Source organism: Lacerta agilis, chromosome 13 (genome assembly GCF_009819535.1).
Source record: "Lacerta agilis isolate rLacAgi1 chromosome 13, rLacAgi1.pri, whole genome shotgun sequence".
Taxonomy (NCBI): Eukaryota; Metazoa; Chordata; class Lepidosauria; order Squamata; family Lacertidae; genus Lacerta; species Lacerta agilis.
Window position 1 is genome coordinate 43,469,617 of NC_046324.1, and position 15,480 is coordinate 43,485,096.

At 44.2% G+C, this 15,480-nt stretch overlaps 1 protein-coding gene across 3 annotated transcripts in view; it reads left to right on the forward strand.

The window, feature by feature from the left end:
• The first annotated feature begins 27 nt into the window (after positions 1–27).
• ZC3H7A (zinc finger CCCH-type containing 7A) overlaps positions 28–15,480 on the forward strand; it is a 30,072-nt gene continuing 14,619 nt past the window's right edge. Inside the window, exons 1-12 of one of the 3 annotated variants that reach the window (XM_033168062.1) lie at positions 28–166; positions 4,972–5,075; positions 7,316–7,355; positions 8,226–8,423; positions 9,168–9,326; positions 9,726–9,806; positions 9,891–9,929; positions 10,244–10,277; positions 11,381–11,652; positions 13,125–13,332; positions 14,467–14,531; positions 14,836–15,034. In XM_033168062.1, the coding sequence (XP_033023953.1) occupies positions 5,008–5,075; positions 7,316–7,355; positions 8,226–8,423; positions 9,168–9,326; positions 9,726–9,806; positions 9,891–9,929; positions 10,244–10,277; positions 11,381–11,652; positions 13,125–13,332; positions 14,467–14,531; positions 14,836–15,034 (1,363 nt within the window). In that variant the 5' untranslated portion in view covers positions 28–166; positions 4,972–5,007. The remainder of the gene's footprint in view (positions 167–4,971; positions 5,076–7,315; positions 7,356–8,225; positions 8,424–9,167; positions 9,327–9,725; positions 9,807–9,890; positions 9,930–10,243; positions 10,278–11,380; positions 11,653–13,124; positions 13,333–14,466; positions 14,532–14,835; positions 15,035–15,480) is intronic. The other 2 variants (XM_033168063.1, XM_033168064.1) reach the window with 2 other exon arrangements.

The window sequence follows — 15,480 nt, forward strand, 5'->3', positions numbered from 1 at the left end:
GCCTTAGGCCGGAAAGGCACGCCAGAGGAAGGAAGCGCGGATAGAGAGAGAGAGAGAGAGGAGAGGCAGAGAAAGGGGCCTGGCTCGTCGTGCCTCTGCCGCGCTTGTCTTCGCCTCCTCAGCAGCAGCAGGAGCAGCTACACGGCCTCCTGTCCTGAGGGAGCAGGTGAGGCCCGCGCCCCGAAGCAAGGGAAGGCCTTCACCGCCCGGCAAGGCCTGCGAGGGAGCGGGATGGTGGCGCGGCTCCGCCTCTTGTTTCGGGCCGGGGCTGGGGGCGGAGAGGTGGACGAGGCTCATGAGCTGCCCCCTTGTCGCTCTTTGGGAAGGGAAAGGGGTGCCTGTGGCCCCAAGCAAAGCAGGAGGGCGGAGGAGACAGGCCTTAAACAATGTCCAAATTTGGGGGGGCACACACGTTAAGGGCGGTCTAGAAATATAATAATAATAATAATAATAATAATAATAATAATAATAATAATAATAATAATAAATAGCGGCACAAGCTTTCCTGAGCCTGGATCTTGCCCTTCCGGAGGCGCGCGCGACGTGGTGCTCCTTGGTTTGACGGGTCAAGCGGATCCTTTGGGGGAGGGAGCCGGGATGGTGCTCGGCATTCCCGCGCGGAAGCTCAAATTCGGGCGAGGCCCAAGAACCTCCCCGAAGTCTCGTTGGCACCTTCGGAGGCGATGGCAGATTTGTTTCCGGGCGCGCGTCCTTAGTAGGTGTAGCGGGAGCTTATGTTTGACGCCGATCCTCCTGCCTTGAAGGTGCCAGGAGGGCGTCCGGTTGGATGAGATGAATGCCCGCGCCTTGTCCGCAAAGTAATTCTGGTGGCTGGCGATGCCGAAAGGAAATTTATTAAAAGGGCTGTGTGGAAGAACACTAGTAGAAGAGTTTGCAGGGCTGTTTGGCAGAAAGATAAATACTAGGGTACAGGCGCTTGTATGTTACTACTCCCAGATAGAAGTCGTGTGAATAACAGCCCATGGAGGCTCTGGATCTTCAAGGAGGATGAACTTTTAGGTTGCTGGAACTTCTACCTGGGCGACTGGCGTAAAAGAGAGAAACATAATAGTATTTGGTTGAATGCTTGAGTTTTCATCAGTAGCTCAAAACTGTTAATTTAATAACAGGCACAGAGACTTTTGAAGTTTCTGTATGTCTACTCCCTCTTGTTGTGGCTTCCATCCCACCCCTCTGTTTCTCCCACCAGCTTAGTTTTCATGATTTCATGGCCTAGAAAGGTAGCTGTGGCTTAAATTGTGGAGAGATCTGAGATGTCTGAGTCCTTTGCGGCATGGTCATATCTGCGTTCCCCATTAGAAAGAAAGGTGTTAGCTGATGGCCCAATTCTTCTCATTTGTACTGTGCCTTTGCTACTTGCTTCAGTTATTCTTCTGTCCTTTCTAATCCCATTTTCATTACCTTGTTACTGGAACCAATTCCTTCCTGTAAGATTAAATTGAAGAGAGATCTGTGTTCATGAGGACACTTTGGGTTGTGGCGCCCAAGCTTGAGCTCTCCTGTGAGACGCATCTGTCTCTCCACTCCACCTCCATTTGTTGTCATTTTGACAATCAGTTAAAATCCACTTCTATTGTTTGGAGTAATTTAATCCCCCCTTGACTGGTTGTTACTTTGCTGCTGCAAGCTTACTTTTGCTGCTCAGGTTCTGTTTATTTTTAGCATGTATATAAACTTAAATATTTTGTAATTGTATTTTTTTTATAGTGACACTTCATGTACTGTTTGGCCTTCCTCTAAGGTTGATTATGTTTCATTCACATGGACTTCCATCCCCATTTTGCTTCCTTTCTCATAGGCTTTAAGCAAATACTATTTTGTTCTACCAAGCTTTTTATCTGTTTTATTGCTGGCCTCTTCCATATAATTTTGCCTGACATGTTTCCTTATTCCATTGTTGTACGGCCTTAAATGTGAGGTAGAAGTGAAATTAGTGTATTTATGTTATGTTGTATACTGCTGTGTGGGCACCTTTTGGCAGCAAGGCAACTTATAAACACCAGTAAATTAAGTAAAATGAGGCCAGCATACTTCATGTGCTCTGGATTGTCCATATGTTGACAACAAAAGCATACTGAATTGTATAGGAAGCAAAACTGAAATAGAAACTGCTTTAGCAATTGTCGCACAATAAACTGAAGCTGTAAAAAATACTCTACTTTGCCCATCTGTCAGGCTTCTCTTTCAGCTCATTTTTTGGATGCTGCTGTTCTCCATTAAAACTGAATAAATGCAGGGGCAGACCTTTCATGGGATTATTAGATTATTTTCCTATCTCAAAATGAGTGCTGTATCTTGCATCTTCCTACTGTACCCCGAGGCAGGTTTGCTTTCTAGAACTTTCCAGTCAATTTTAAAATGGATACAGTATGTAAGAGCGACTTCTGTGTAACTCAAGCAGCTTATTATATTAAACAGTTATTTGGTTTCTAGCCATAAAACCCTAGAGTCTAGTGGCATTTTAGCAACTAACACATTTATTGTAATAAGTTTCTGTGGGCCAGAACTTGCTTCCACAGATGCATGAAGTGGTTTGCCTAACTGATTTCATACACTACAGCAGGGATGAGAAACCTGTTGGACTCCACCTCCCATCAGCCCCAGCCAGCAAAAGGCATTGTAGTCCTGTGTTTGGAGGAACATATGTTTCCTGCCCCATCCACGACTACAGCTACCTTTATCGGGACCTTGGAAATGTGAGAGGTTAGTTTAAGATTGCCACGAAGAGTGACATTTTAGAAGGTTGCCTAATTCAGTTTTGACACCAATTTACTGAGGGATAAAACGCAAAATTGGTACCTTCTGGTGCACCATTCTAACTTCTTTGCCCCTGCTCCTCTCTTGTGCTAATTTGGTAACAGGTTGCTTGCATCAAAATATTCCCGTTGTCAGGCATAGTTCCTCTCTCTTGATAGTTAACAGGGTTATGCAATAATGGAATAAAAAGTGACTCTTCTCAATGTGCTGGTTTCTGATACTCTTACTTTTCTTGGTGCTGCTTTTCGTTGTGATTGTTTGCCTAGGAATTGTCAATGATTTTATAATTGCAAGCACAATAATTCTATACAGGGGATTGTAGCAGCCCATCTAGTGGTTGAGGGTCTGGTGTTTACTGTTGCCTGCCTTCTTCCATGAAGTCTCTCAGCATGAGGAATTCCAGTGCAATTCTAAGAAAAAGCTCAGAATTCTTGTGATGTTTGCAGAAGAGCAGGTGTAGGATTTATGAGTATCTACTAATCATTGCTAATTCAATCAGTTGACAATGATGGCTCCATTTGGTAGAGACTGCTTTGGAAGTTAATTTGGAACTGAGACTGCTGTCAGTTCTTACCCTAAGCTTGAAAGTCAGAATTTCTATCCAAAACAGATAATCAATAATTGCAGATAATTCTTTCTCTCCAAAATCAGTGTTTCTACCCCTTTCCCCCCTTTAGCTATCACAAAAAATTCCACACCATTTTAAACCTGGCTCACCTATTTGTTTTATTTTATGATATGGGTTTAAATTTTGTGACTTTATTTTTTTTTACTTATATTGCACATATTTTTAGAAACACATACATCCCCCTCCCCAAGATCTTCATACACCGACCGATTTAGAAACACTGCTTTATAATGATTCATTCCATTGTGCTACTATTTACAGCTGCATTTCAGAAATATTTCATTGGCCCAGTTTTCATGTACAGTACACCAAATTTAATGGTTTGTTCTTTCCTTGCTAATGGGGAGAGTCTGAGTCTGCTGGGGACAGTTTACTGTTTGTACCTGTAGCTCCTCACTGAGAGGTCTTTTTCCTTCCCCACCCCTCCAGGTACTACTGAAGAGCATGCTTGGGTGGAGGCAGTTGGGGTGCATTCTGAGTCTGCTTACTAATGTAGTTTGTTTAAAATGAAACAAATCATGATCACTGGTTTGATATAATGATAAGCCATGGATTGTGTGTTGTTTCTCTTGTGTGCTTGTAAGGAGGAACAAAGAGACCAAAGTTGTCATTAACTTGGTTGTATTGTGATGTGCAAGGAAACCATACCAATCTCTTGTTGATCATTCTGGAACTGTCTGCTATGTTGCTCCTTTCGTGCATTGGGGGAAAATTAATTACATGAGATTTAATTGATTTTTGTCCAATGGACAGTTCTGGAGTCTTTTTTTAACTAGTTTGGTGTATCTGTATCTATGTGCTTTTGGGTGGTGTCATGTGTTAAGCCGAATTCCTTTTAAAAGTTATCTACAGTGGTACCTCGGGTGAAGAACTTAATTCGTTCTGGAGGTCCATTCTTAACCTGAAACTGTTCTTAACCTGAAGCACCACTTTAGCTAATGGGGCCTCCCGCTGCCGCCGCGCTGCCAGAGCACGATTTCTGTTCTTATCCTGAAGCAAAGTTCTTAACCTGAAGCGTTATTTCTGGGTTAGCGGCGTATGTAACCTGAAGCGTATGTAACCGGAGGTACCACTGGTACTTATATTTTGTGAAAACGTAGGCTGCATTCAGATGTAAAGGTAAACTATGGTTTAGTGTCAAAACAAGCCTAGGCCCTCCGTCTTTCTGCAGGGAGATTAACTGCAGTTGAACATATCTTCTAACCCCTAACTATGGTTAATGGATTTTATTAACAATGGTTTGAAGTTGCCTTCTTTTTACTAATTGCAGTTAAACTAACCACAGTTCTTCAGAATTTGAGCAACATGGCAAACTGTGGTCACTCAGAAATTGCAGTGAAAGCTTCCAAATTCCTTCTTGCAGCTGTGCGTGAAGAGGGAGGGTGTGGGGGGAAGCATGCGAGCTCAGGAGAGAGGCTAAGCTAATTCCTGTAACACCAAGCTTTGGTTTAGTAAACTAACCTATAGCCTGTATTTTTCAGAGATTAGAATTGTTCTTCCCTTTCATAAATTACTCCCAACAGCTTGATATACAAGCCAACGACCCGCTGTCATTTCTGTTGCAGAAGCTGCACGCTGAAGAATTGGGTGTTCATGATAACATGTCCAATGTTTCCGTGGATAGAAGCATCAGACTGCAGGAGATTAAGAAAGGGCTGCAGTTTATACAGTAAGACCTTGGTGACTGGAAACCTGTGTGGTGGATGGGTTATGTTTGGTTGATAGCATTGGTTTAAATTAACATGATGCTTTAGAAAAAAAGGGGGTTTGTCATATCAAACAATTAGCGAGCTTTGCCCTTTCATAATAAACACATGAGCAGTGGAATGCTTGAAACTGGCTGTGTCCCATGTGCCTTTGAGAAGAATGCTCCTTAGGTTGCAATCATGTGCTCACTTACTTGGGAATAAACTTGTCAGACCCAGCGCGACTGAACTTCTGAGTAAGGATGCAGAGGATTGTGCTGTCTGTCTTGGTTTGTCCAGGCTCAGCAGTATCACTGTAGGCAGTATCATGTTTTCATCTCCTTTTCATTTTTTTTTGGGGGGGGGAGAGGGTTTGGGTGTAAAGAAATTAAAATTCTCAAGCACAAAGGTAGTTTTCCTCTGCAAATGCAGAGGGATGCGGAAAAGCCTTCTCCACAGGGATCAGGCTCAAGGGGGCCCTCCCAGCTTGTATTAAATTGTTGGCCTCTGTCAGAGAGACATGCTCCCCCTTCAACCAGAGCAGCAGCTAAAGACGTGGAGCCTGTTACAGTGGAACCCCAGATTACGCACGCGATCCGTTCTGGGTCGCCGTGCATAACGCGGGCATGCGTAACTCAAACGCACGTTAAAAAAACCCGAAAGACCGGAAGTCACGCGGTTTGAGTGCTTCTGCGCATCTGGCAGTCGTGCACGCTCCCGCGCGCTCCGGAAAACACTTCCAGGGGGTGGGAGTGCGTATTCTGAACGTACGCAACACAGAGCGTACGCAACATGAGATATGACTGTACTAAAGAGCATCTTTGCTTTAAGGAAAGCTCCCTTTCAGTCTTTTTCAACATTATCCCTATGGTCAGGGTTATTGAATCCATATGCTGTTCTCAAGCAGCCACTGAGGTCAGGTCCTGATGCTTCAGTAGATGTATGACAGGGATGAAAATCCCCAGCTGAGATCTTGAGATTTGGGAACAGATCAGCCCTCTGAGGCGTGCTGCTTTTGTTCTCTTTCTTCTCTTTAACACGTTCTAAAATAGCTTGATGATCTAACACAGGTGTGACCCTTCGGATGTTGCTAAACTACATTTCCCATCATCCCTAGGCATTGGCCATGCTTGTGAGGACTGATTAGAGCTGTAGTTCAGCAGTATCTGAACCTACCTGGGCCTTGCAATCATCATCTGAGGCCATTCTTCATGTGCCTCCTTCGTAAGAGGTCCAGAGGGTGGCAACATGAGAACTGGCCTTTTCTGCTGTGGTTCCCCGTTTGTGGAACGCTCTCCCCAAGGGGGCTCACCTGGCCACTTCGTTACATATCTTTAGGCACCAGGCAAAGACACCCATGTTCTCCCAGGCCTTTGGCTAATTATACAATGTATGGACTGTGTGTGTGGGGGGGGGGGTGGATGGATGGATATTGTTTTTGTTTGTTACTGTGGTATTTTTTGTGTTTTTACATTGTAAACCACTCTGTGATCTTCAGATGAAGGGCAGTATAGAAATTTAATAATAATAATATTCTGGAAGGCCACAGCTTCTCCACGTCTGATTTAACATAAAATACTTGTGTATGCAAATATCTTATTTTCAATCTTAATAGCCCTTTCCATAATAGTGTCCATAGGCAGGACACTATTATTGGGTGTGAGCCCTGAGGCCAAGAGGATAGTGTTTTGCTTAAGAGTGCATGGCTGAGATGAGATTTGCAATGGGTATTTCCTGACTCGTAGGTCACATTCTTAGCCAGTAGCCTTAACTCTGGGTTGAATTATTTCTGCAGCATTTTTTGTGCTATGCAGAGCTTTCCAGACTCTGTCATCCAAAGCAAATACTGCACTTAAAGGTACTTTTAAAAAATAGCCTGCTGCTGCTCTTCGGCAAGAACTTATGTGACTATTGCAGTGCATTCCAGAGTGTAGCTATGATCACTGGTTGCATTTTAAAAGCTCCACAGTCTTTTGACCCAATAAAGCTTAACTGATCAATTGAGGGATAAACTCTCGACTTTGCAGATTGCAGGAAACTGAGCCCAGAAGAGGATTTAAGTTGCAGAGACTAGAAAGTCAGTTGATGAGAAACACATTACCTTTAAGAATGGAAACATTTATGTATCTGACTGGCAAGTTTTTTGGATGTGTAAACCTCTCTTTGAACAAGACCTGAGTAAGATCTGACTCTCTGTTTGTGTTTTATTCACCCCCCCCCCCAGGTCTACTTTACCTTACCCAGGGACTCAAGAACAATATGAGGTAATGGTGCTCGTTGCTGAACTTCTCTACCAGAGACATAGGGGACTCTGCAGTGGGTGGGAGCCATTACTTTCTTTGGACTTGTAAAACATGATTTAAATTCTTCCGTTATTGTTTGGTCATGCTTGGTGAAAAACATCACTGTCCCAGTTTGATGCGAGGCAGCTCACTGTGAGAGATATAATTCAGAATACAACAGTGAGGATAGTAATGTACCTCTTGCTGAGATGTAGAAAATAGGCAACAAATGTCAAAGTTTTGGTGTATTGCAGGGGTTTGGTGTATTGCTCTGCCCACCACTGCAGGGAATGTGGACTGCAGGGAATTGTCACTTCTCCTAAACCATGGCAGAGGCCCTGAGCCTGAGCCTATGCGGTTGTTTTTACCTTTTTAATCTCCTTTTTTTTTTTTTTGCTCGACTGCTTTGTCAGCAGTTCCTGCTAAGGGACTTCAGTCATAATTGCATCAGAAGGGGCTGGTAAACAGCTGGTGCTGCTTGAAAAAAAAAGACAGCTAGTCCCCCTTTAGAAGGTGATTATTGCATTTTTTAAGATATGAATGTGCCTAGTGGCATGTAACGCAAAATTGTGAAATGCTCTTTTTGCAGAGGTGGTGCGTCTTTGTTCTACAGCTCCTGATCAAGACACACCTCTTTACCTTCACCTTTGAGAGTTAAGGTGTTTTTGGGGACCAACCACCCTTGTTTCATCTGTACAATTTTGTCTTGTTTTTATTTGGAATTGTTTTGGGTTTTTAAAAAAATAATAATAATTGTATTATTGTACTGTTGTAACCTGCCCTTGGGACCTCACAGTGCAGGGCAGGTAAGAAATCTAATAAATTCATTTTCTTTTTAAAAATGTGTTTCAGATATTTATACGAGAGCTTGTTAAAAATCTGTTTAACGAAGGAAACGATGAGTACCGTGAAGGCAAGTGGGAAGGATCGCTGAACCACTACTCAGAAGCCTTAAACATAGCAGATTATGCCAATTCTGAAGGGATTCACATTTCTGACGAAATATTAGAGAAGCTGCATGTTAATCGCATAGCATGTTATTCAAAGAAGGTGAGTGGTGTGTGGACACCAGAAGGGTGGAAAAGAATTTTTTTATGTTAATAATTGCTGTATTAAGAAACTGGGCAGATGTTTCCAAGCCTGATCAAGTGCTGAATTTCCTTTCTGAAAAGCTATTGAGGGTTGGTTGGTCAGCAGCTTAAGGAACCCCTTGAAGAGTATACTGGCCAGCTATATTGTCGCAGAGGCTTTTAAAAAATTTTTGCATCTAGTTTAGCCTCTCGGGGACCATGTGATACCTCTCAGGGAGCTGGATTTTAGTTTATGATCCAGCCCAGGAATATAGATTTGATACTGAAAGCTGTCAGATTCTTGCTTCATACTTAACTGCTAAGTGATGGTGGTGGAAAGCTTAGCTGGGGTTTCACAACATGAAATACCACTCATGTTTTTGTGATCAGAAGAACTCAGAGATCCAGCATTTCTATGGTTCATTTCCCTCCCTGGTCTTCCACATGTTGCCACCCTATGCACCACCTAAAACAGGTGTGGGGAACCATTGGTCCTCCAGATGTTCTCAAACTACAACTCCCATCACTTTTGGTCATTGGCTGATGGGAGTTGTAGTTCAGCATCACCCAGAGAGCCAGAGGTTCCCCAGCCCTGGTCTAGAAAATAGTATGTGGTATATTAAGTGTGTCCCCCCCCCCCCCGGGCAACGCTGCCCCAGACGCAATTGCATTTCTTCAGTCCTCAATTCTGGTAGTGAATCTTAAGCCTGTTTGTTTGTTGCAGGGCTTGCATGATAAAGTTTTGGAAGATTGTGGGATAGTTTTAAAACTGAACGAAAACAATTTCAGAGCTCTCTACCGGAAATCTAAAGCCTTAAAAGAATTGGGAAGATACAAGGAGGCTTATGATGCAGTTGCCAAGTGCTCTCTCGCAGTGCCGCAAGTAAGCAGATCACATACTGTGTTGGCAAATGAAATGGCGTTCAGTGGTCATTGCCTGTGTTGTGGGAACAATGCGCAGTGGAATATTTTTCCTGGGTGTTGCCCTACTAGGGAAGCTTGGGAGTTTGTTCATAGACTTTTAGCGTAGCAGTAATCCAGTAAGTACGGCCGGCCATCAAGCGCCTCACACTTAGCCTTTGGCGAGTGTATGATGTCATGTGGCACTTCCCCCCCCCCATAGAGTCCTGAGACAGAGGTTGCAGGCAAAGTCTTGATCACGTGCTAGTGAGTAAGGGTGGGGGTATTTATGGGTTACACTGCTGCATGAAAAACTTGAGAACCTTTCTATGCAGACGTTAATTAGATTGGATTTATCTTTTTTTTAAAAAAACAACAACAGGATGAAAGTGTAATAAAATTAACCCAAGAACTTGCTCAGAAACTTGGATTAAAAATAAGAAAAGCCTACGTTAGAGCAAAAGTAAGTAGAAGCATTTTTTTACATACTGGTTTTGTAAGCTTTCTCTTCTGTGTTGGTTATTTATGATGGTATGCTTAATTGCAGCCTTCCCCAAACCCTGTTTCTGGAGAAGTATCAAGTAAGGTAAGGTATTGTGCCTTCCATGTGTGAAGTTAGTTCTTTTGCTGGAATTCATTTTCTTGTCCGTACATTGAAAATGCGACTCTTAAAAAGAGATATATGATTCCCCTTAATCTTACAAGTATTTGGGTTAGAACCAACGTTGTTGAACAGTGCAAAAATGATTTGGGTGTAAGCTTTGATTTGGTGTAAGCATGCAGAGTAAGTGGCCTTTGGGTTCCTAGTAACCTGTGTGCTTGCGCTTTTATAAGAAAAATGCCTGCCTGGGGCATTTGCTGTGCAAACTTCCTGATGACAGATATTTTGCTTGCTTGCAGAGTTCAAATACTTCTATAGAAGATATTGAATCAGGTGAGGCTTCCTGGATTTAAAGGGGAATGTTATATAAAAGTTCTGCATTCAACGTGGTCAGATTTCGTTTCAGACAGCTCTCGGGAGCTGTGGTTCTGCCTGCTTTTTCTTTGTTTGGGGAATCTCCATGGCAGTTAGCCTTGCGGTGCATCCTCCCGTCTTGTATATTGCTGATACGTTGTCTTCCAAATAGGCAAGCAGATTGCTGCCAATCCCCTGACGATTGGCTGAAACATACGAGACGTTATCTGTCTCTGAATGCATCTGCCAAATGCATAGGCTCCCTGTGGATGTGTTCCTTGAGATGTTCCCCCTTGCAGTTCAACATGTGTTGCTCAAATGTCTGTGTTCTCTTAAGCGCTAGCCAAGCTTGCCCTGGGAGCCTGGCCACCTAAACAATGTGGGCCTTGCCTCTGTTCTGGGGGAAGACATTTACATGTTGCACTTCTTTCCCATTCATAAAAAGTCACCCTCTTTTCCTCTTTTAGGACCTTGAAAATTAGTCCCTAGCTGAGGCAGAGGGGTTCAGGTTTTGCAATTTAAGCTTTGTGCGTGTTTGATGATTGCCAGTGGTCCGTTTTCCGTGAATGGTTGAAAATTGGCATGACAAGTGGGGTGTACAGACTCCTGGGTCACTTTGACTGTTGCTGGGGGCAGAGAGAGAAGCAGCCTGGGGTCAGGCTGGCCTTTAGTCCACAGGTCAGGCCATGCCATGCCATGTCATGAGGGTTCAGGAAGGAGGCGGTAGCAATGGTGTCTTGTGCCCATTGGCTATGGCAGAAGGCAGGGAGGAAAACATTAGGTGGAGCCAGAGTTAATGACAGGCAGAGCCAGTTAATTTTAGCTTTGCCCTTCCCCCTTAGTACTACCAGGGCAACACTTGGACTAAGGAGGAGGAAGCTGACAGTCAGTACCACCCATGGAGAGGGCAGGTTGAGGTTGGTGGGACAGTGACCCGTTTGCTTTCATGGACCAGCTTCCATTGGTAGACAACTTCCAAAGCTTTTTTTCTTTCTTTCTGTGCCTCCTTTGGGAGGTTTGCCTCCATCCGTGAGAATCCCTGTTCTAAGATGCCTCTCTTCCCCGATCGAAATCTGTTTCAGATTTTTCCAATTGGAAGGAAAAGATTCTTTCTTCCTCCTCCTCCCCTTCCAGTTTTACACCTGAAGTTTCAAGCGATCTGTCTCCATTGCCAATGGCGTCTCTGATCCCCCTTCCAGCTGAGAAGAGTTCACTCGCTGCCACCTCGCTGGCAAATGGAGGATCTTTCATTGTACCTGAAGTCTGTTTAGACTGCATGGATGGAGATGATATAATTGGAGATGAGCTAGATGAGTTGCTTGATTCCGTTTCTGATTCTGGGGAAAGTGTCATGGTGAGTCGGCTTCCATTTATTCTTATAAAAACAACGGAAGGAACACGGTGCTATATGCACGTGTTGCTGTTTCCAGGACAGCAGCCTTAAATTGTGATACCTTCAGTCTGGTGTGCCTCTAAGTGTGTCAGTAGAGCAAGAGGTTTGGTATTAAAAATTACTTAAGCTTAAGTATTAATCTCGCTGTATTTTGAGGCTGCTTTGTACAAAGATACAGTGTTTTAAAGCATCTTTTAAAGAAGTGCTGCTGACTCCACCTAGTCCTATTGCTGCTGTTGCCGTTTATTGAAGCATGAATTCATAAATATTTGCAAGTTTATGACCTTGGGTAGCAATATTGGTCTTGCAAGAGTTCAAGGTCTGGACTTGCATGCCTCTTAACATTGGTTTGTTGGAGCTGGTCTACATTTCAATTTTGCCACAGGGCATTCCCTCCTTGAAACGGCCTTAAATGTCATCGTACTGCTGGATGATCTAGCCCAGAATTGTCTGCTCTAACTGGCAGCAGCTCTCTGGGGTCACAGTTCTTTTATAGAAAATGCTATTTGGAATCTTCTAAACAGATGATTTCGGGGCAGGTCCTTTGTCACTGTGGGGAAGGGAAGAATTGTACCCCCTCCCCTGGAATATGGGTGTAAGAATCTGGTTTATACGGAATCGAGGTTTCGATGTTTTCAGCCTAAAGCTTTCTACTGATTGGCAGCAGTTCTCCTAGGCCTCTGGCAGAGGAGGGTCTTCTACAAATCCTGCTACCTGTCTTTTTTCAAATCAGAGTATGCTAGAGATTGAGCCTTGGGCTCTCTGCATGCGAAGCAAATGCTCTGCCCAGTAATATCATGAACAGGAACTCAAGTTGGTGCCACTCTTGTTGTCAACTTCCTCACTCCCAGCCATGGCAGACAGCAGATGCCAATTCCCATGATGAAAATAATTCCATGTATAGACCAGCTCTAGGACTACTTCAGTAGAGAAAGCTTTAAACAACAACCAGATCACTAAAAGTGAAAGATCAGTACGTTTCCGAGCACGATTCAAAGTGTTGGTGCTGACCTTTAAAGCCCTAAATGGCCTCGGTCCAGTATACCTGAAGGAGCGTCTTCCACCCCCATCGTTCTGCCCGGACACTGAGGTCCAGCGCTGAGGGCCTTCTGGCGGTTCCCTCGCTGCGAGAAGCGAAGTTACAGGGAACCAGGCAGAGGGCCTTCTCGGTAGTGGCACCCGCCCTGTGGAACACCCTCCCACCAGATGTCAAAGAGAAAACCAACTACCAGACTTTTAGGAGACATCTGAAAGCAGCCCTGTTTAGGAAGCTTTTAATGTTTAATAGATTACTGTATTTTAACATTCTTTTGGAAGCCGCCCTGAGTGGCTGGGGAAACCCAGCCAGATGGGCGGGGTATAAATAATAAATTATTATTATTATTATTATTAACCTGCATTTAGTAGCAAATAACTTTCTTCTCTCTTCCTAGCCCAGCACGGTTGTCCGAGGAGCCATCCCAACAGCCACCATGGCTCCCAGCATACCTTTCTCTACCCCTTTGCTCGGGACATTGTCAGTTGGGCCTGGATTTGTTCCTGCCGCCTCTTTTTCAGAAATGTATTCCCAGCCTTTGGTTTCTGGCCTGGACAGCTTTTGTTCCTCTTTAACTACTTTCTCAATCAGTGATTCCAAAAGAGGTAAGGCTAGGCTTAATTAACCAAACCCTGTTAGGTGAAGCCAGTATAATCCAAGCAGCCTTTGTCTTACTAAGAAATAGTAGAACATAGTGCTGTGGGGCTCATTGGACCCAGTGTTCATAATTTTTAATGTAGCAGAATGCTTTGCAACCCCTTCTTCCTAACAGAATTGTAAAGTAGTTCACTGTTGTTGCCATTTTGGATTGGGAACGGAGGAATCTGCCTTTTACGGAGTTAGACCATTGGCTCATCTAGCTCTGTATTCTCTACCCTGACTGGCAGCAGCTCAGGTTGAGGTCTCTCCCAGCCCTACCTGGAGATGCCAGCGATTGAACCCCAGGACCTTCCGCATGCTAGGCAGATGCTTCACCACTGAGTTATAATCTTTCCCATTAAAGAAACTAAAGTTAAAAGATGGCAGCTTCCATGTAAGGGGCCTCATACTTTTGCATGGAGGTAGAAGCTGACTTCAGTGATCTTAAACTTCTGATAGCCTCTGTGGACTTGGAAGGACACCCTGTAATAGGTAGAGTAACTCACTTCACAGGATACCCTTACATCTCCAAGGAGAAGGAATGCTCACTGTAATTTCTGTTTTCTGTTTCTTTTCCCACTCTCAATGTTGTTGTTGGATTTAACGACAGGGACACACAGACACACACACACACACACACACTCCTCAGTTTACTTACCCAGAACAATGAATGGGCATCTTACTTGCAACTGCAGGAGAGCTTAATGAATATCTCTCCCATTGTCCTGCCTTCCTCTGTACCTAATCATGGAGGGGACTGTCGTTCCTGAGCAGTGGCAAGTCTTTCATACCCCTCTCATTCCTGTTTGCTGCAGCACGAGATACTATCCCTGTATCGGCTGAGAGGTGGGGTTCACCCTCTCTGTATTGGCTTGGAGTGGTGAATGCACCCTGCAGAGTGGCCTAATTCTCCAAGGCATAATTTGCCCCCTTGTAGCACATTAATTTGGGGGTCTCCTTGCCAAGACACTTGGTTGAGTTGGCAGGGTTCTGTGCAAGGATGAAGCATGTCTGCTTCATCTGACCGATTGGCATTGCCCTTTGCACTTCCCCTAGCTGTGAAATGTGTGCCCAAACTGTGACTTTCTTGATTCCAACAGATATACCCAATTCTGTTCCTAGAGATGTCACGTCAGCGTTAAACAGTAATTCTCCACTTCGACTTGTAAGTACCTTTACAAACTTTCTAAATGCTTTGCAGTTCCAATATTCATCCATTTGAGTCGCTGGTTTGTTCATTCTCCTTTTAGCAAATGAGCTTGAAACCACGGGGACCTGGGTTCAAATTCCCACTTAGACTCAAAACTCACTGGGTGACCTTGAGACAGCTGCTTTCTCTCTCAGGGGGGAGAGCCATGTACACTGCCCTGAGCTTCTTGGAGGGTCGTTGGGATAAAAGTGTAGTGACAATGAGGATGATGGAATGCTTTTTTAAAAAACAAAACAAAACAGTTTTTTCCTTCTGGCAGATGAATGGGCCTACAAGTTTGTTTGGGTCCGAGAACTACATTGGGATATCCAGCCCAGGTCGAAATGACTATTCTAGCGTGTTTGGCAGTGGACCCCCTAGTATACCTGTGTCAACAACGCCCTCTCTAGTTGCAAGAAATCCTCTGGAAAACACACATGAGCTAAGACAGGCCTGCCAGTCGTGCTTTATCAAAAAGGGTAAGGAGCAAAAACAGTTGATGACTGAACTTGGGGTGGGGGGAGGAAGCTGAAGCGACCATAGCAGGAGTTTCTATCAGTGCTTTTCTGCTTCTCTTGACTAGGATAAGAACTAAAATACTTGATAGATGGACGAGGGCTTGCAACTGTTTCCATCACCTTGGCTTACCTTTTTATTGCTTGTTCAGACCCTAAAAGCATCCTTAAAGTACCTGCTGAACGGACAATATAATTTAACCCCTTCTCTGCACTGGCGACCCTGAAGAGCGTCAGTTTTTACTTACATAATTGATACCAGGCTTCTCCAACCCGGTGCCCTTCAGATGTTGTTGGGATACAGCTCCTGTTATAGTCCTGACTTGAGCCGATGGGAGTTGTAGTCCAACAACATCTGTAGTCAACATCTGCAGGTGAAAACCAATTTATGCCGTTCACCTTCGTCATAC